Source organism: Tachysurus vachellii, chromosome 9 (genome assembly GCF_030014155.1).
Source record: "Tachysurus vachellii isolate PV-2020 chromosome 9, HZAU_Pvac_v1, whole genome shotgun sequence".
Classification (NCBI taxonomy): domain Eukaryota; kingdom Metazoa; phylum Chordata; class Actinopteri; order Siluriformes; family Bagridae; genus Tachysurus; species Tachysurus vachellii.
This window is the reverse complement of record NC_083468.1, coordinates 20014968-20035398: the sequence shown is the minus strand read 5'-3', so window position 1 is coordinate 20035398 and position 20431 is coordinate 20014968. Positions and strand designations below refer to the sequence as shown.

The window sequence follows — 20431 nt, the reverse complement described above, 5'->3', positions numbered from 1 at the left end:
TTTCTAATTATTAGAAATATGGGAAACTCTGATTATTATTATTTAATGTAACACAATACTGTGTACTTCAATGATTTACATAAACATATGACTAATTAGAATATTACATATCGAGTCCATAATAAAACCCAGTGTGGCATGGAAAAGAATACGTGTGATGTAGTTATCAGATTTATTATGGGAAAGTCGTGGCCTAATGGTTAAAGGGTCTGACTCCTAACCCTAAGGTTGTGAGTTCAAGTCTCGGGCCAGCCACAAGGCACTGAACCCCCCAACTGCTCCACCGGCGCCGCAGCATAAATGGCTACCCACTGCTCCGGGTGTGTGTTCATGGTGTGTGTGAGTTCACTGCTGTGTGTGTGTGCACTTTGGATGGGTTAAACGCAGAGAACAAATTCTGAGTATGGGTCACCATACTTAGCCGTATGTCACGTCACTTCTTTATCTGGAATTTATCAGCAACAGCATACCCTAAAGTGTTTATAAATGACTAGCTAGTGAGTTCCTATATTACATACCTTATAGCAGCAATAATTCTCTGCATCACTCTTTTTGTCTTGTTAAGTTATTAAAGCACTTAGTAACTGAGAAACCTTTCTTATAATAGTACAACTTTATCTGTGAAAGCACTAACACTGGAGACTCCTTTCATTTGTTAATAAATGTCTCCTCCCAGAAAAGTTCAACAATTATATACCTTTTTTAATCTGTTTAGATATATACGTATATGAATCACCTGCTATACAAGTCCATGTGAAAGTTGTTACTGTAGAAAACATAATGTATTAAACAAGCACATTAATATATAGTAACTCCAATTTACAAATGGAGAAATAGTAGTAGGTAGAGAATAGTGGTTATACCTGTGTTGGTATTTCATCATCTTCCACTTGTACTTCCATGAGACCAGTCTTCTCTCTGGAGGAAATGCATGTACTCTAAAAATGAGCTGCTTGTCTTTGCATTAAGAAGTTGTGTTCCTTCCATTGTTTACAACTCTATTTCCTAAACATGGCTATGTGAGTTACCGGTGATCTGAAAGAGCTATACCTCACAGCGTCCATTTAGGTGTCAGCACTGCAGTAGCTTAAACAGATAAGTCCTGGTCATCCAACTGAATCGGAATCTGTATGGGTGACACTGCATCACTTTCCTTCTTGCTCTAGTAGAGCCTGAAATGTGATATTTGTCTCACAAGCTACGTTTAAACCATCATGATAGGAGAAATCAGCTGTTGCCTCTGGCATGTGCTCCCTGCCGCCTCACATCATTCTTTCAAGAAGGAAAGCCTAAGCTGGTAAACTTTGGGAAACTGGCTGATCTGAGGAATTTAATATGAAAGACTAAGAGCAATGTGGGAACATTGGTATTTTCACATTTCCAGATAGGTAATATAAAATGCTTGCTACAGTTTGGGTGCAGATGATGGATGCAGATACAGATGAGGTGCCATAGCTTCACCCCATTGTCTGCACATCTGAGCAGCACCTCTATCTCTTTAAAAGCCACATAAGCTTCAGCTCTGCTGTGATAAATCCCATAAGGGGCTTAATAATCACAAGGTAAAAGCTTTACTGACTGGGTTCAGTGACGTACACCAGGTGTCTTTACCTCATTGCAGCAGTGTTTTTATTTTTCCTATCTTCTTTGCCATTATGCTTAGCTGATATGGGCCACACCAGGGCAATTGCATACATGGATACACGAGGAACACATGGATGACCCCATTCACTGTGTTGTCATGTTGCATTATGGTCTATCTTTTGAAAGCAGTGCATGCGGGACTGAGCTGGACCCTTACAAGTGGATACAAAGTCAGCAGTATCTTTTAGATTAGTATTCTGTTTTACAATATTTCCCTTCATACTGCTTGATATTTAGTCACCAGGCAGAAAATTGTCTTTGTAAGACAGCTCCAATGAACTCTCAAAGTACTACAGCAATAAAAGTTAATAAATAAATTAATGAACTAACAAAATATTCTTGAGCTTTGGCAGTGAAAAGGAATCAGACATGGACTGAGAGTGGATCTATTTTAAAATCTTTTATCGAATCCAAACAATCTGGGAAGGATTTATGTTGAGTTGTTAAATGCTTAGCCAATAAATTGGGCTTTGGTTATTTGTCTTATTAACATCTGCACACTTGTCCATTGCAGTATCCAGTTGCATTTCTCTGATTCGGACCTCAATAAGTTTTTTTTATAAGATATAGTCCATATATTGTAAGAGATATAAAATAAAATAACTCATGACAACTGTCTGACAACTACGCAGGTGATATCTTGTTTATACTGTACCATAAGCACTTACTGTGTTTTAAAAAACAGAGATTATGTTTTCCTTATTTAATTTAGTTACATTTGTAGTCCCAGGTCGTTATCAGGTTTGCCTCGCACCTCTGGGATTAGGGGTTTGATCCCAACTGTACTTTAGCGGTTTTCTCCGGGTACTCCAGTTTTCCAGTTCAATGACATGCATTTTAGACTGACCGACATTTCAAAATTGTCAGCAGTGTGTGAGTACCTAGCACCATGTCCAGGATGTGCCCTGCCATTTGCCCTGAGTATTCTGGGATAGGTTTCAGGTTCCTCTAAACCCTGTGTAGGAAAATCTGTAAAGAAAATGGTTGGATGGGTTCAACTCCCATATAGGCCATGGTAGCTATGGACATATCCACATACTGTAGCTTCAATTCCATTATTCTTTTATACTGTACATACTTAAAGTTGAGGACAAATAAACTAAACTTATAATTAATCAGTTTAATTAGTGTTCCAATTAAATGTAACTATGCACTTGTTTATGCACTTTGGTGCATTTTGTCATATGGATATAACATCCAATTGGCAGTATTGACTTTTGTTTTACAATTACAAATTCACATTGACCTCTGAATGAGGAATTCAAAATCAAAAGTTTTCAGATAGTCACATTGTCTACAACCAAACAGAGACGCAAGGCAACTGACTACATGAACATGCTGAACGTCTTTAGTTAGTCATTTTAATTAAGAAGCTTCAATCCCAATCTAAATAATTCAATAGCGAAGAAAGTTCTGGAACAAAATACTTTATGCTGCCAGTAAATAGCCATAATGTTATTACACTGTTTAAATAATATGCTAAATAGTTTGACAGTTAGATTATGTGTGGATTTCTTTCTCTAGTCATATGGGTCCTTGGTTCAGCAGCACAATAATGAAGGGAAAAGTGAAGAATTAAGAAAAAGAAGGGTTCTTTGATGTATTGATTTATTACTGTGAATAAAATGTACTGAAACTACTTTAGAGGAGCAACATAAAAAATTAATGCATACCTGCTAATCAATCTCAAGTGAGCGTTTATCTATTACATTATGAAGATATGTGTTAACCTTGTGCTCTGGTTAATGACTTTGCATTTTAGGGAAAAAGGGTGAGCGTGATGGTGCACATTACTATATTGAATAGGATTTCTGAATGTTCTGCTGCTGTGCTGCTTTGCTGAGTGCAATGCTTTTTTTTCCCCGTGCCACTTCTCTGAGGACGAAGGGACTCAGGCATTGTTGTCCAACATCAAAGCGTCTCTCAACAACGTCTCTGTGCTTTGCCGCCACTTTCTCTCTGCTGCATGGACAACATTAGAATGCCATCAAACACTCGCAGTCTGTCTTTGAACTGTCTGACACCGTTTGCCTCGCAATTTGCATGCCGCACAGAATCCTGCTCCTTGTTATTGAAATAAATCTAAAAGGTTGTAATGGAAAAGGAAATGAACACATCTGTCATACTTAAGGGATTTATTGAGGCAAGAAATTCGCAAGGCTGCTTCTGCCAAATTTTGCAGACTTCTTGGAAGAACGTTCTTTCACTTAATGTACACTAAATGCATATTTTTTTATACCAATCTGATCTCATTAAAAATAATACATTTGAGTGAATGACAGACAATGGGGCTCAATTTCGGTTTCATAATTTGAATAAAGTTGTATGAAAAGGATATAAATGTTAACCACACTCCGAATTCTGAATGTTTGTAGCCGGAGTTCCGTGTCACAGAATCATTTTAGCACCCAACAACAAATGATTTTTAAGCTGCTAAAAACGGTCGCAGTATGTATTCTTCACTATTTTCAGGATTTTCTGAAAATACAAGATAATTAATAGCTAATAGGAAATGATCATAAGCACCATAATGATTGATATAATCAATTATTTGGCATGACAAAACCCAAATAGTTGTTTGGAACTATTTACTAAAATTAAAAATAAAACCCAAACAAAGAGCACATGATTTCTAATGATGCTCAGTATAAAATTTGTTATCACTCTTTGCCCTTCTGCTCCAGATCTCTTTGCCGAACAAAGGGACTTGATGGTGATGTCACCCCAACCAATCCTTCCTCCAGATTTCTGCTTTTTATTTCATCCATGCTCCATCTTGAAAAAAATAAATAAACTACTCTCGTTTATTTTCATAAATTCCTTGTCAATGAACATGTGTGATTCGCATCTTCAATTGCTGGTTTATTGCATTTAATATCACTGCATCAACTAAACAACAGATTACAAATCTTGTAGTCTGAGCAGTACATGATTCTGTGATTTTTTTAAAAGGCATGTAATATCCACAATCTGTGACACTACCCTCAATATTTGTAGCCTTTCACACAAAATGAGCTTAATCTGATTTTAATTTGCCAGGATGTGATCATGGTGTGTTGTAAGTCTTGGTGGAAAGGTTAATGCTAGTCCTATGATGGTGTGAGTGACTACATAGACAATGAGTGTTAGGTCTTAATCGATTGTTAGTACACTTTAAAGTAACTGTGTTACTGTGTCAAATGTGTACATCAGTTCCATGTGACTGAATTGAGTCACATTAACAGGATTAGTTTTCATTCGCCCAACATGATCTGAGCAAGTGTTTTTAAATTCAAACACTGAACTCATACCTGAGCTGAGAACTGAAACCATGACGCTGATATCTTGTAACCGACACATTACTGCATTATTCTATCAGGCGTGTGTTAACTACCAAAATTTAATACTACAACTTTATTTCCTGTCAGTGCTGACATCGTCAAGAGATCTCACAATCTTTTGGTTTATGTTAATACTACATTTGCATTGATCAGGATCACTTCACGTCATTCGATCTAGTAATTAAAAACTTGTTTAAATGATGTTAGTATAAGCAATGAAATCGTGATTTTAGCACATAATGTTTTATGTGACCTATACTATAATATACTATACTATACAATTTTTTCAAAATCTGGTTAAGCACATATTCCCATATTTTTTCAGTATCTGCAGGTCATACACACAAGCACATTTCTTTAACACGGGTGTGACTGTGACCTTTTTTGTTTTAGAACAAAACAAATCTGTGAAACAATCTTGTGGTAAAATACTGTACTGTATATGCCTGCATATAAATTGTGGTGTAAAAGCTGCACATACTCCACACACACACACACACACACACACACACACACACACACACACACACACACACACACACACACACACACACACACACACACACACACACAAACAAACACACACAAACACCTGCAACTGAGAAACAGTGTGTTTGCCTGTGTGCTTGGAACCCCCATTTACTCTCTGACCTGAGAAAGATGGCTGCTATTACACCAGCAATCACAAGCCCCGCTATGATAGACAGAGACGGCAGGTGTGCTGGAGACAAGAGAGAGAAGACATTAAAGAAATAGACAGAGGGATAGCAAAAGCAATTGAAGAAGCCTGAGCATGAAGGAGAAAGGACAGGCTGATAGCGTGAAAATAAAAGGCATGTCTGTGTGTGCCTTTGCATGTGAGCACAGGCTTACACATAGGGATATGATAGAACAAATAATGCACTATATATACAACCATTTGCTTGTTGAGCGTCTCATTCACTCTTCTATTGTTACACTACTCCATTTTCTCTTTGGTTGAGTTGGATTTCACATAGCAAAACTGTACCAAAAGTGTACCAAAATATGTTTACGTATGTTGCATGTGAGTCCTCTCATTGGTCAGAGTGCACCTGTTTAGGCTCCGGGCATCCAAGAAGTTGTAAAGTCAGCAGTTATGTGAGCTTATTGTGGCTTTCTTTTAAGCTGTAGTCATTATAATTTATCAATTCAAAGTTTCATAAGGACAGTATTGTTTTAATTCAACTATTTCAGAGAAGAATTATTACACATTATTTTAAATTGAAGAATGGTTTTGTTATTAATTGCCATGACATGCTCATCTACAGAATCCTTTGTCACCAAAGATCTCAGACACGTTAATTGATGATTCATGTTGTACAGCATTAGCTAACCAAACATTCTGCTACGTAATGCAGTTCCCTTCATGCATTGTTATACAGGTTGGTCTGTTGTTTCGCATCGTTTTCTCATGACAAGTGAACTGCTCCAGAGTTCATCTGCAATCGGACCGAGACCGCCTTGTACAGGTGATTGATTTGGTGCGAATCCGAGCATGATTGCCGTTTTCACATATGTCTAAACAAACTGGATGAACAGATGAAACTGGAAACAGACACTCTCTATATGTGTTCAGTGGAGTTCTGTGCAGGCCACTGGAGTCACATCTTTGTTGACCAGACTTTAGCAGAAACCTTGTTGAGACTAGTGGCATGTGTCAGGACTAAGACTAAGAATGCATCAAAGAAAGTCAAAGACAAACATATATCATTAACGTGTGTATATATTGTCGATTTATGACATGACAAGTTTTCTATAGTGGTTTCCATGGACAAACAAAGAATAGAATAACTAAACATTTCTGACTTAGGACACGCCCACTTTGTTATATGAATACAGATAGGAATATTTGTTGCACTAATCAGGTACAATAGAGACAATGGCATTGTGTTGCACTCTTGCTCTCTCTCTGTGTGTGTGTGTGTGAGTGTGGTGAAGGTGAGCGGTATACTGTAGCTGACAGACGTACTTGCCTTGTTATTCAGAGGGACTGTGGAGTGGACTGTTAGTGCTGAGCTCTGCTACTGTTAAACACACTCCTAGTGTGAAAGAGCATCAGTATCCTTATTACGACCTACACTTGCACTGCCTGTGACCCACATTGTGTGTGTGAATATATTTGTATACCAGAAATGGATGCATCACCTCAGCAGACACGGAAAAATAATAACAGCAAGAAGAACAGAATACCATAGAGAGGGCGCTCATGCATGAAATCAGGAGTGTATTCTTAGCTCTGGATGCACGTTACTTTATTCCAAGCCTTCACTGGATGGTCAGGAGCTCCTCCAGAGGGCACAACGGACACCGGCTGATATACGAGGTGTGTGATTGGAGCGTATGTTGGCCACTCTTCCTCTTGGCAGCCCGCTGTCCTCTCTCTCTCCCATCAGCGTATTATTTATGAGGCCTTAGTTCACAAGGGGCCATAACGCTTCATTTCCCAGCACTCTTTCTCCTCTGTGGAAAGGGCTGCTCCCATATAAAACTGCAGTTTATTGCTCCCTGGAAGCAAGCTTGTGTGTGTATATGTGTGTTTCTGTGTGTGTGTATATGCACGCTACTTGTTCTGTCATCTATGTGTTAAATATGAGCTGAGAAATAAATGGCTGGTTATTGCACAACTGGGATGCCAAATACCTTCCACCATATATTAATTAAAAAAATAAAAGATATGGCTTTTCATAACTATGATAGCAGGCACCAGTGCACTGGAAACATGGTGATACAGTATGGATTCTTGAAGCTGCAGAGCTTGACACACAAGGCAAAAGCATGACAATGAGAGCACCAGAGAGAGAGAAAGAGAGGAGAGAGTCAGACGAGCAGAGCAGAGCAGGGCAGAGCACAAACTTTCAGCACACACATCAAAAGTGATCAGGCGTTACACCCAATCCATGGCTGGCAGTCACACATCATGCACAGAGGCTCAAGTCCAAAAACATTATTGCTGCACAATTCAGGTCTGGCAGAAGACCACCACCTGTCCAACCAACAACCAGTAAAAGAAAAATGTACATTCAAGTGGTAAAAAGTCATTAAGCTATACACTCACTGAGCACATTAACGGGGACACCTACAGTATACATCTGCTCATTCTGTAGCACACTTGCAATGACCCAATCAGCAAGTCATGTGGCAGCAGTGCAGTGAATAAAATCATGCAGATACAGGACAAGATAGTCTGCTTTGAGAATTTCAAATCAGATTACTGCTGATCTTCTGAGATTTTCACCCACACCAGTTCCACAGAATGCTGTAAAAAGAAATCTTACTGGAAAAAACATTTAGTTTCTGTGACATTACCTTGCCTTTTTCCAATTATCATTTGTCCAATATTGTCGAGCCTGGACCTGTCTCATTTCATATGAAAAGAGCAAGATTATGGTTAAATACGAGAGAAAAGTGTTTGTACCGTTTCTTGTGATCGCAGTGTATAAAATAAAAAACAAAATTCATGCTTTATTTCTTCTAGTGAACCACATTCTCAGGAATGATCATGAGGTTGTAGGTTGTCTTTGACAGGTGTGATCAGAGCAAACAATAAAAATCCAATTAGTCTATAAGCAGTGCAAAATAGATTCATGTTCTTAATATTCTATTAAAAAGTCATTTCATTATCTTCTGTTTGAATTAAAGGAATGACAGCTACTCTTTTTTTGCACTGTGTGCTGTCTGAGCATGATAGCTGATTTGTGTTTGATGGATTCCATTTTTAGAGAAAAATGCATGAGATATGTCTTTGTATAATCGATTATTTTTAGCAAACGTCAAATTTTGAGTATATCACTGCCCACTATATCAAGCGTCCTAATATTCCACAGTGGAGTCCAGCACTGAAATAGGGTCAAACACCAGTGGCGAGCATTGCGGTTGTCAATGTGGTACTTGATTGTGAGACGTCTTCCATTTAAATTACCCAGAGTGCCAGATATCTAAAGTTCTCTCAGATATCACTGTTAATCTGGGGAGTTTGCTGCTGCTAGATAAAAAGTGTAGCACACAGCTAATGATGTGTAATGAGGAATGATTTTGAATAAGGTGATGCCTTCAGCCATCCCCTGAGTACCGAACACTTCTTATTCTGTAATGGTAAAAAAACAACAACTGAGGATTCTACATGAATGATGAAGAAACAACGTGTTATTTATGAAAGCTGAGGTTGTGGGGAAAAGAATATTTCTTAATATTTATATTTACTGTATTATTGTGTATTGATTTTTTTCATTTATTTTGATATACAGTATCTCTATCATCATTATCAGATCATTAATTGGAACTCTATTTAATAATAATCTGGAAACTCCACATAGAATTCAAAATTCAAGTGAAGTGGTTCATAAGACAAGTTTGAATACAAGAAACTTGTAAATATTGACAGAACTTTTATTTTAAATCGCTAACTCTGCATACTGGCCTACAGGAAGAAGTCACTGATCATCTCATTTTAATTATAATAATTTCAGAGGTACCAATAGTTTTAAAATAATATGGAACGATTGCTAAACTTTATGACTGGCTGATGCCAATAATTCTAGAGCTGACTGTAACTTGGGAGTTTTGCAGAGATGACAAATGAGGGGAGGGGATGAAAAGGATGTGGAGAGAAAAGAGGGTAGGAAATGTCAAAGAGAAGAGGAGAAAGTAAAGCAGGGGGTATGGGACTGAAAGATAAGACAGACATGGACATGATCAGAGGGGATAAGCTGGGCTACTGTGGCGGTATCTCACTCAGTCAGACCTGAGGCACGGCTTAACACACACACACACACATTCACCCATTGTGCAATATATGCAATAGTGGCCTCACTCCAAAACCTTGATTTTTTTTGTGCACAAAATATTGACCGTCTCAAATTTGTGAATAAAGAAGTAACTTTCTGAAGTTTCTTACTGCCCAGGGATCGCTGTGCTTCTTTGCTACAGCAAGTGCTGTGCTACTCTTTTATCTGAATGAAAAGAGAGAGGGAAACCTGAATTATGGTCAGTGTTCTTGTGAACAATGAAGCACCTTGGCAAAAAGTGTTCTCAGGACAAAGATGATAATTCTTCTCTGCTAAGGGCACAACTGCTTCCTGAAGTTCTTCTGAATCACTTCCTTACAGAAACTTCGTCTCTCTCTATTTCTTTATCCATCATTCAGGAACTTTAGTCTGAGGTACAATTTATTTACTCTGCATGTAGAAATCTCAGTGGAAATTATAGAAAGTTTGTAACCTTTGTACAGACATTTTTACAAAGACGGCATATGGAAATGAAAGGAATACACCAGTGAATAGCTCGGTGCTGCTGTTGGACAATAATCTTGACTTTTACTGAGGATAAAGACAAAAAAACATTCACTCAAAACTCAACTTTAAACATGTTGAGTTTTGAGTGAATGTTGGCAGTTGAATTAACCATATATCAATTTCTGTCAATTTAAATTTCAAACTATTAAGTGATTATATAATCTACATTCTTAGAAATTATTTTTTCTGCACTGTGAAGTGAAGTGAAGTGAAGTGAAGTGAAAACAGGCAAATCTATTTAATATTTATTTTTATGAAATTATTAGAAATCCAATGTAAGGTCATTGTCTCATTGTAAGGTCTTTGACAAAAAAAAAAAAAAAGCTTTCCTGAAATCTAAGTGATCTAAATAAATGTTTATGTACACCAACCATCCTTTAGGGAAACTTTGCAGCTCTTCTCTATGGTAATTACCCATATGCTCCTGATAGTGAATATAGATCAGGCTGAAAATTGCTGGAGTACCAAGACTGCAGTTTTTCTGTAATCACTATCAAATTGTGCCAAGTACATTGACTATAAATCAGACTAAAGCCCTGGTGCAAGAGAGAGAGCGAAAAAGAGAGTGAGAGAGGGAGAGGGAGAGGGAGAGAGAGATATTTGGAAGGTTAAGGTATATTTGAAAATGAGGTATCTCATTTTAATACCTCTTGATGAGTGAGTCATATTTTACATTTTCTACTTTGCGTAACTTACGGCTGAATGAGCACAGGACGAACTTTGCCAGGTACTGTCACATTTTCCAGGGACTTGCCACTTTATATCTGAGACAGCGAGTCTTTCTTCCCTTAACGGTACATAAATTACCCAAGAAAAGACCCTGCTGTGTCAAATTTATGCTAAAAATTGATGTTCAACGCATAGCATACTTTGTGCCTCTGCAATATCATTCACGCTTCTCTTTGTTATTCAGGATCTGCAGCTTTGCTAGTTAAAATATGCATCACTGTACATTTCTAGCTGTAATGATAATGAATGTTTTTGTGTTTATATTTGCAGTTGTGTTTGATGACTGTAAGGGGAATAAGGACGTGGCATTTGAAGTGTCCCACCCCGACTTCCTGATAGACGAGGACCTGTATCTGGTCCCTAGAAGAGATGTAGTTGACAGTGGGACGGTCATATTCATTCACTGGCTCAGTGACCGCGCTGATGACACAGCACGAGTGGACATAATTGGCGTGCCATCCCAGTCGGCCCGTACACTCAGGGTAAGAGTGTCTGTGTGCATTTTTCTCTGTATGTGTCTTTGTGTGTGCATGCATGTCGACCTGTCTTTTGTATGACTTTATATTGATGCTAGCAGTAAACCAGTGCTGAGGCGGATGCGATTAGTGTTAATGTGTAATGCTATGTGAAGTGGTATTTCCATTCTCATTATGCTCTAACTTTTTATTCTCTACATTTTTCGAACTATTTTGTTTAATAGCAGTTTTTTATTTAATGTCTGTCACACAACTGCCATAGCGCTCTCAGTAATATTTCACTTCTTATGGCTGCATGAGACCGATAAAAGGTCTTCATGGCAAGTGGCATAAAGTCTGTATGTACAGCCTGGGATGATATGAGAACAAACCAGGAGTGGAACCAGATTAAAAAGGGAAAGCATCCTTCTTGCCAGAAAAGCAGATAGTTGGATTATAAATAATTGTGGTGTATAAGAGTAGAGGAGCGAAAGTGTGGTGAAGGTATGTGGATTTAAAGATAGAAGAATCCTAGAAGGAACACGGGGCAGGTTTTATGTTAACAACAGTGGTTTAAATCTACAAAGTTCAGCTGAGATTATTCACTCAAACAAGGGTAAGAATAGGGCAGTATGCTATTTTAGGAGGTCTTTAAGGCATCCATGTGATGACCATCCACAATAGCAGAAAGTGAGTCACAGAAATCTCCAAGCAGATGTAGATCATCAGGATGAATCAGGCAGGTCTGGAGGGTGAGATGTGCCACAAGAGTAGATGTGTTTCAAGATAAGGCATCATATCAGACAGCTAGAGTACATGTATAGCGCTAGAGAGTGAGTGTGTGTGTGTGTGAGAGAGAGAGAGAGAGAGAGAGAGAGAGAGAGAGAGAGAGAGAGAGAGAGAGAGAGAGAGAGAGAGAGAGAGAGAGAGAGAGAGAGAGAGAGAGAAAGAGAGAGAGCAAACCCATTTCTTTAGACCATTTGGGAGTCCATCATAATAATTTGAGTTTTTAGATCAAATAGCATAGGCAGCAATAGATTTTCATTCATATGGATATGTGTAAGTCAGTAAACCTGATGTTCATTTTTAGTTACCTTTGTCTAAAGCCAAATCTTTGGCTTTGTATTATAATTGTAAGTTTTAGGGTCCTGGGGTTGCACTTTGTGGATTTCCTTGGTGTGCACATAAATGTTTTTTCCTTTTTTGGTTGTTATATCACATTAAAGTTGGTACAATATCTGAAATAATTTATTACTTAGTATATTAGACGTGTGTAGACTTTTTATATCCACTGCATTAGTACAGTAGAACAGAATGATAGATCTTTTAATGATAACTTGCAGTATAGTCATGCCAAATGATATATTGTGAGTTGATAATGAAAGCTATTGACTATTTAAACATGATTATTACACAAACCTTGTGTAGTTCAATGTTATTACAAATGGCTTATTTATGTGTCATGTAGCTCTATGAACACTTCACTTACATAAAATCTATACTGGTGATGTGTACAGGCATTGGGCAAAGCCTTTCCCAGGTTTGTGCCCTCTCAGTGCTCTTGTCTGGCATGATGAAAAGATTTCCCATGCCTGTCATTCCCTGACTATCTCCAGTGTCTTTCTGATGCTGTTTCTGAAGCTCCAGTTCTAATAAGAGGGTGCTGGAGCTTCTGGTGTGTCACCACTCCTGCTGTTGTTTACTCTATTCTCAGAATATCATTCTCTTGCTCTCCAATGGCGCTCTGCACTGGAGAATAGCAATGAATTAAATCCCCTTTCATTATAACAGTATAATGTTAGGGCTAATACTAAAGACACTAGAGCTAGTGCAATCTCCCTTATTCTCACATTTGAAATGATTGCTATCTTGCTAGTCTCACTCTGAAATGCTCTTTCAGGGAGCTCTGTGCAGGTTTAGCATATTGGCGTTTGCACACAATGGACAGTTCAGAATGGTGCAGTCGAGAGCGAGCAGCTTTAGAGCATGGAGCTTTTTGCACCTTGCTGCGATTTCCATGTTTCCACTTGTGGTGACAATAGCATTGGCTGAGGGATTGGCAGAAGCGAGGAGAGCTGTATTAGAATTGTCATGCGTGAAGAGGCAGAATTAAGGTGTGGAAAAGGGCCTCATTATGGATCATTTGGCCTGTAATCTCCGTCAGGCTCAGTGGGAGGAAAATAAATAAACACAGCACAGCATTGAGCCTGAAGCCACTAGCCTGCACTCGGCTTTAGACCTCACAGTTGTTTCGGTGAGAGAATAAATGCAGCATTTGCTTTATTTGTCATTTTTATTGTATGTTGATTATTGATAAGTGTGAGAGGAAATGGAAAAAATGTTTTTATTGGCCCCAGAGGCCAGCGTGTTCAAGGGAGCTGCTGAAGAGGCAGAGCTCTGATAAATGGAGGCTATTAAGTGAAGTCTTATATATTTCACAGCATAATTCACAGCCTTGTGCACAGGATCGATATATGAATTAATGAAATAGCAGATTTCAATAGGAAATGCATGCAGGGGATACAGCTTACACTGTTGCTTTTCCTTTTCATTCTCTGTTTTGGTGCTGTGCCTTTCGAGGTAAATAAATAGAAAGCGGAATGTAACTGTAGCACAAAATCTGCTGCATTTTAGTCTTATTCCAAAACTCCAGAACTTCAGTTATTGCGTAATTCTGTTTTATGAGAGAGAGCTGGTCTAAAAGCAATCTGTATCTCATTTGTGTTCTGTATGTCAATCAGTACTCCTACTTACTGTGAGCGCTGAATACTGGCTGTATGTTTGCCGGTCTCATACATGGAAATGAAAAGTTCAGCATCCTTCCTTCATTAGTACTGTACACTGTTATTATATAAGTACATAAGTGTCTGTCATTGAGTCCTTAAACTAGCTCGGCTATCGCTCCCTATGTCGATAATGTGCTATGTGGCAGCTGTTATAAAAAGCTCAAATGTCCTTTTAGTCTCTCTCTCTCTCTCTCTCTCTCTCTCTCTCTCTCTCTCTCTCTCTCTATCCCTCTCTCTCTTTCGTTTCCCTGCCTAAGTGTATTGGAGGCGGGATACTGTACTCAGGTACTGACTGCTATGCTGAATAACTCCTAATCTGCAATGCAAATTCATGCCTCAGTTTGATGTTCTAGCTCCACTCACTCTGCAGAGAAATGACATGTCAAAAATAACTAATGACACATCTGAATATAGGACCAAGCAGTGAAGTGGCAGAATCGACAAGGACAGGACACTCACTTGCAGTGTATCCGGAATTATGATGACTATGGAGAAACCCAGAGAGCTTCCTGCTCCTATCAGCTCTTCTCTCCTTCATTGCTGTGCTCTTATAGCTCATCATATGAGCGACAGGATGTGGTGGACATTTTTTTTTTTGTGTCTCCTGTGATCATAACTGAGCAATATTTAATACCTCCTGTTTAGGCTGAATGAGCTATTTTAATATAATGTTTAAATGTTTCCTTTATGGAATGGAAATAGGCATCTTATTTGTTCTCGTAATCCTCTTTAGATTAGTTGATGTTAATGTCTTGAAATGGATTAGCAGCAAAAGAAAAATCACAGAATGATTAAAAATAAAGCAAAGCTAGGGCTGATTTCTTTATAACGCAGACTGTAAATTCATGCAAGCTCACGTCACAGTCATGCCACCTGATAACACAGAGTAACACAATTCTTAGTTTCCATCTTTATTAGTTCATTTCACAGACACATCAGTAAGTATTCATCAGCAGTGATTAAGAAGGCACAGGTGAAATACACTCACAGGTGAAATAAAAGTCAATAAGGTGGATTGTTTAGTCTACCATCTTTTTCCCCCAAAACATCGACACATAGACTAAACATTCAATGAACACAATGAATATACAAAACACAAAAGGAGAGATGATAAAACTGTAAATTTAGGCTAATGTTTTTGTTATTTTGTTATTTTGTTTTATTAAAAAAAAAGCATTGAGAAGTGTGCTATTCAGAGAAAACAGCATGAATTCAGCAGAGCATTACAGATTTTAAGCATCTAAAAAATACGAACGCAGCAGTCTGTTTTTAAGTGTGTAATATTTTGCCACATTTCTGCAATGAGACCACATGAGAAAATTCTATAACGTTAATTATCTAGCTACTGATCAGTATTAGATCTCAGCTTTATCTATCTATCTATCTATCTATCTATCTATCTATCTATCTATCTATCTATCTATCTATCTATCTATCTATCTATCATGGAGTAAAAGATTTTACATGAAGTGAAAATAATAGTCTGTGTTACAAAAACTGACTTTAAAAGAAAAATATAAAATAAAATGGAATACAGAACATAGGAAAAATAAATATTTATAAATAAATATAAAAAATACAGCACATGAATACAATACAATAACTGATGTTATGAAGATGTACATGCTAATATGAAGGTCTTAAAGCCTGTGACCAACAAGTTCTTCTTTTCAACATGAAAAGTAGAACACATAGACTGCATGTTCTCTTTTAAAAGGAATAAATCTGATTTTTTAAAAGAAAAAAAAAATTTAAACTCACGTGGCATACTATTAAGCAGATGAGAAGATGAGAAGTGCTAGTTTTATAACTTTGTACCCCCTTACACAAGATGCTGCAGGGACAAAACAGAAAATACCACACTTACATACATTATATTCATGTGGGAGCTGACCACAACTACTGTATATTCATTTTTTTTTTTTTTAAGTAAAAATCCATTTGTGGAACCATGAGCAGAATTAAGAGGTGAGCAATGCAGCCAGAGACTCACTGCTAATCTTCACACTTCCTCAGTTTCAGTTATTAATGAGACCTCTGAGTCTCTCCCTCTAAGAGCATCCAAAGAGCTGAAGCCCAACTGATCATGCCACTGTAATTTATGAACAGGAAGCATTAAAGATTCATGACTATCTTTTCTCTGGGATGTCAGCTAGTGTCAGGAGGCACTATACATCAGCTGGAGAAGGAGGGCATAGCAGTGCGGAAATGAATGTCTAAAGCTTGTAGTCCTGAGACGGGAGCAAAAGCGCATGCTGATCTGTCCTTGAAGATGTGGGAGGGGAGGAGATGCGAGAGGGTTCATTACTCAATAACTCTGGTGAGGTTGTCCATGACTCCAATAAAAGAGAGAGAGAGCGAGAGAGAGAGGGAGATGTGTTTTAAAGTTCCATTGCTCTTGCTTGCTTCTCTAACAGATATGTTTCATCTCCGATATAGAAGACGTCAGTCTCTTCCTTGCACCTTTTATCCAGCTGATGAAACTAACATAAACTCCCATTATTGGGAGACATATTGCTTAATTTTCCAAGGACGCAAGGATGAAATAGAAGCCAAGGTGAATTGCATTCCAGGATTGATGCTGTGGCGTTTGAGAATGTCGTTTAGCTCAGGCCAAGTAAGGGACACAGAATGCCTTTCAGCCAATCACAGAACACTACTGTGATTTGTATAGACGCAATAACCAAGTCGAGTAAAACAAGAAGGAACCCATTCTGCAGTGCACTAGTCAGCACCCCCCAGGGCTTCTTATGTGGCATTTGAAATGTGCACACTACTCTGAAGGGTAGCCCATTAGAAGGGCAGGGGCTAGTTTGTTCTGGCCGGATGCATTGTGTCTTGTTTCCATGTCATTTTAGGCATTGGACCTGCCCTTCGTGCCTCCTCTGCTGAGCGGCACTAGGGTGACAACGTGTTGGGGTGACAGCATGGGGCGCTGTAAACAAATTGTTTCACTTCTCCCCCTCCTTCAGCTCTCTGCTCTCTGTCATCCTGACAGCCGCTGGGCTCTGGCAGCCTGGCATGCTGCTGCAGCCAGGCGTTGTCTCACAGCAAGGAAAAAGCCACCCAGCTACCAATGCAAATGAAAGCTCAGCTTCAGAGATGCTGTTGTTTTCTCTCTCTGCTCTCAAATAATGTTTTTTTTTCAGTGACAATAAATAGGCTGTCATAGTTTTTCTTTTTTTTTGCCTCCTCAGCATGGATGTCGGGTCTGCTGCTTTTGTGAGCAGCAGGGATATGGGTACGCAAGAGCGAGAGAGACATACTGAAAGAGACGAACCCAAAATCCAGAGGATATTTATAAAGCTCTTTTTTTTTTAGATAGAGAAGATGAAACAATAAAGCAGAACAGAAATGAACAGTAAAGCCTAGACTAGTTTTTCCTGACATGCTACTTTACTTTCACACTCTGTTTGTACCAGCAAATTACTGTTTGTACCAGCAACTTACTCAGCTGATTTTCTATCCTGTTTTCTCCTGACTGCACCCTGACACTTCTCCGCTGTTTGGTATAATAAGTGCCAGTGCACGCTGCGAGCTGTGTGAGGTTTGTTCTGACTTGCTGCATAAAAGTGTACTCAGGAAACACCTGCCAAATACAGATGTGCCTGCATGTATTGACACAATGATCAGGCATATGATTACTTTGATTTTTTTGATCATTGTATGTTTACTGAAAGCATTCATTCATTCATTCATTCATTTTCTACCGCTTATCCGAACTACCTCGGGTCACGGGGAGCCTGTGCCTATCTCAGGCGTCATCGGGCATCAAGGCAGGATACACCCTGGACGGAGTGGCAACCCATCGCAGGGCACACACACACTCTCTCATTCACTCACACAATCACACACTACGGACAATTTTCCAGAGATGCCAATCAACCTACCATGCATGTCTTTGGACCGGGGGAGGAAACCGGAGTACCCAGAGGAAACCCCCGAGGCACGGGGAGAACATGCAAACTACACACACACAAGGCGGTGGCGGGAATCGAACCCCCAACCTGGGAGGTGTGAGGCAAACGTGCTAACCACTAAGGCACCGTGCCCCCCTTTACTGAACGCAGTTTACAGAAATTAATATAATAGAAAAGACACATCTAAACTATGAGGAGTATGATACCTTGCTTGGAGATTTGGCACATGGCAAATATTTTGCACAGGGAATGTGTTTTTAAGGACTGCAGGAACATAATTACACAGTGAGAGTTACACAGTGCACTGTGCAATTTTAGTTGATCTCTTAGTTGACCAATTTTAGAGATGCCAACAGCATCCACCTAAGGTTTTTACCATGGAAACATTTCAACATGAAACTGGAGACTGGTCTGTCATTTCCCAACCAACCATTAGCTGAATTGTTACACATGTTCTAAATGTACTGATATCAATTATGCAGACGCATTTCCAAATTAGAGCTGAATAGACAATAACCGCAATTGCAGAAGTTCTAAATGTAATAAGGCTGAAACTGAGTGCACACACACACACAGCCATAAAATCACCATTTTCAAATGAAGTTTTTCACCATGTACCTTGTCTATAGTGATTTGAGGGCATTTGTAGAGCAATTTCTGTGTGTGGTCATGAATGAGCAGAATGATATATTCTGAATTCAAAATGTTTTTCATAAATGAGACCTAAATGTTAGAGCAAAGTCAGAGCTTGCTGAATTGACAGGCATCCAATTTATTAGTCCTCTATATACACTCTAATCATTCACTCAAATCATTAACCACCTGTCAGGTAACTGTCATTAACCAGGCAGTCAATTACCTCTAATACATGCACATACAGGTGACGAATTAAAGGAGAAACCGGTGGCTCAGTTATGGTGTGGCATTTTCCTGGTGAATTCTACTCGTCCTCTCAGAGCGAACCGTCTTTGCAAATCTATAAAATTTTATTTTGACTGATTGTCTTATGGTGTGATTGCGTGAGTGATTGAGAGTGTGTGTGTGCCCTGCGATGGGTTGGCACTCCGTCCAGGGTGTATCCTGCCTTGATGCCCGATGACGCCTGAGATAGGCACAGGTTCCCCGTGACCCGAGGTAGTTCGGATAAGCGGTAGAAGATGAATGAATGAATGATTGTCTTATGGTGTGATTGCGTGAGTGATTGAGAGTGTGTGTGTGCCCTGCGATGGGTTGGCACTCCGTCCAGGGTGTATCCTGCCTTGATGCCCGATGACGCCCGAGGTAGTTCGGATAAGCGGTAGAAGATGAATGAATGAATGATTGTCTTATGTGGATACAGTTCTATCCAGGTGAGAGTGGTCTCTTCTAGCTTCCAGAGGGAATGAGGACTCATTGGATGGTTTAATGAACATGTACATTACACGTTTTGGCTCTGACATTCAAAAGATCTCAACCCAAATCAAATTAGTCATTGCTCTACTAATAAGAGCTCATTCAGATATCTAGACTAACTGTTAAGACATCATCAGTGTTAACCATGAAATCCTTAAAGGGATTTGCCCTTCAGAAAAAGCTTTGAAGGAAAGCATTAAGTTTCAGAACAAAAGCAAACACACCTTTACATGTTTGATGACAATGTTTTTTAATATATTCTAAATTTCTGTTATAACTTAACTCTCAAACCTTTTCTCTTGACCAGAGAGCAATGATGATTTCCTTTTGTCTTCCTGAAAATGCTGTGCATCATCGTTTTCTCCATTTTTGTATTAGTGTACAAGCTATTTGTATTCTCTCATCGGATACCATCACTCATGCGTCACTGTTGATCTTTTTTTTGCTGTAGGATGTTGGCAGTTATTATATGGGCATATGTTTGAGTGACTGAGCTGCCTGGGGCAAAATAAACTCACATGGGTCACTGCCTCTGCACTAATGCATTCGCTTTCAGCGTGGCATTGATGGCGTGAGTGACAAATATAATTTGCACTGATGGCCTGAAGGATTCTAATTGCATGAAATGACAACGACACAGGAAACGAGAGACCAAGAGGCGAGGAAGAGAAGAGAGAATCAAGCTGCTGACAGGAGAGAAGCTGATTACCTGAGTTATTGAATTTTGATGCAAATAAATGACATTAGGCATGTACATTTGTGCATTCCTCAGAAATACACTCCCACACATACTCAGGATTGTATTCACTGTATAATAGGCAGCTTTCATTCACGGTCCTAAGGAAGGACTTTTTATATAGTTCTTGGTTTTGT

At 38.9% G+C, this 20431-nt stretch overlaps 1 protein-coding gene across 1 annotated transcript in view; it reads left to right on the top strand.

Moving 5' to 3' along the window:
- cdh13 (cadherin 13, H-cadherin (heart)) overlaps window positions 1-20431 on the top strand; it is a 333227-nt gene that overhangs the window by 112629 nt on the left and 200167 nt on the right. Inside the window, exon 3 of the mRNA XM_060878173.1 lies at window positions 11276-11487. Within this exon, the coding sequence (XP_060734156.1) occupies window positions 11276-11487 (212 nt within the window). The remainder of the gene's footprint in view (window positions 1-11275; window positions 11488-20431) is intronic.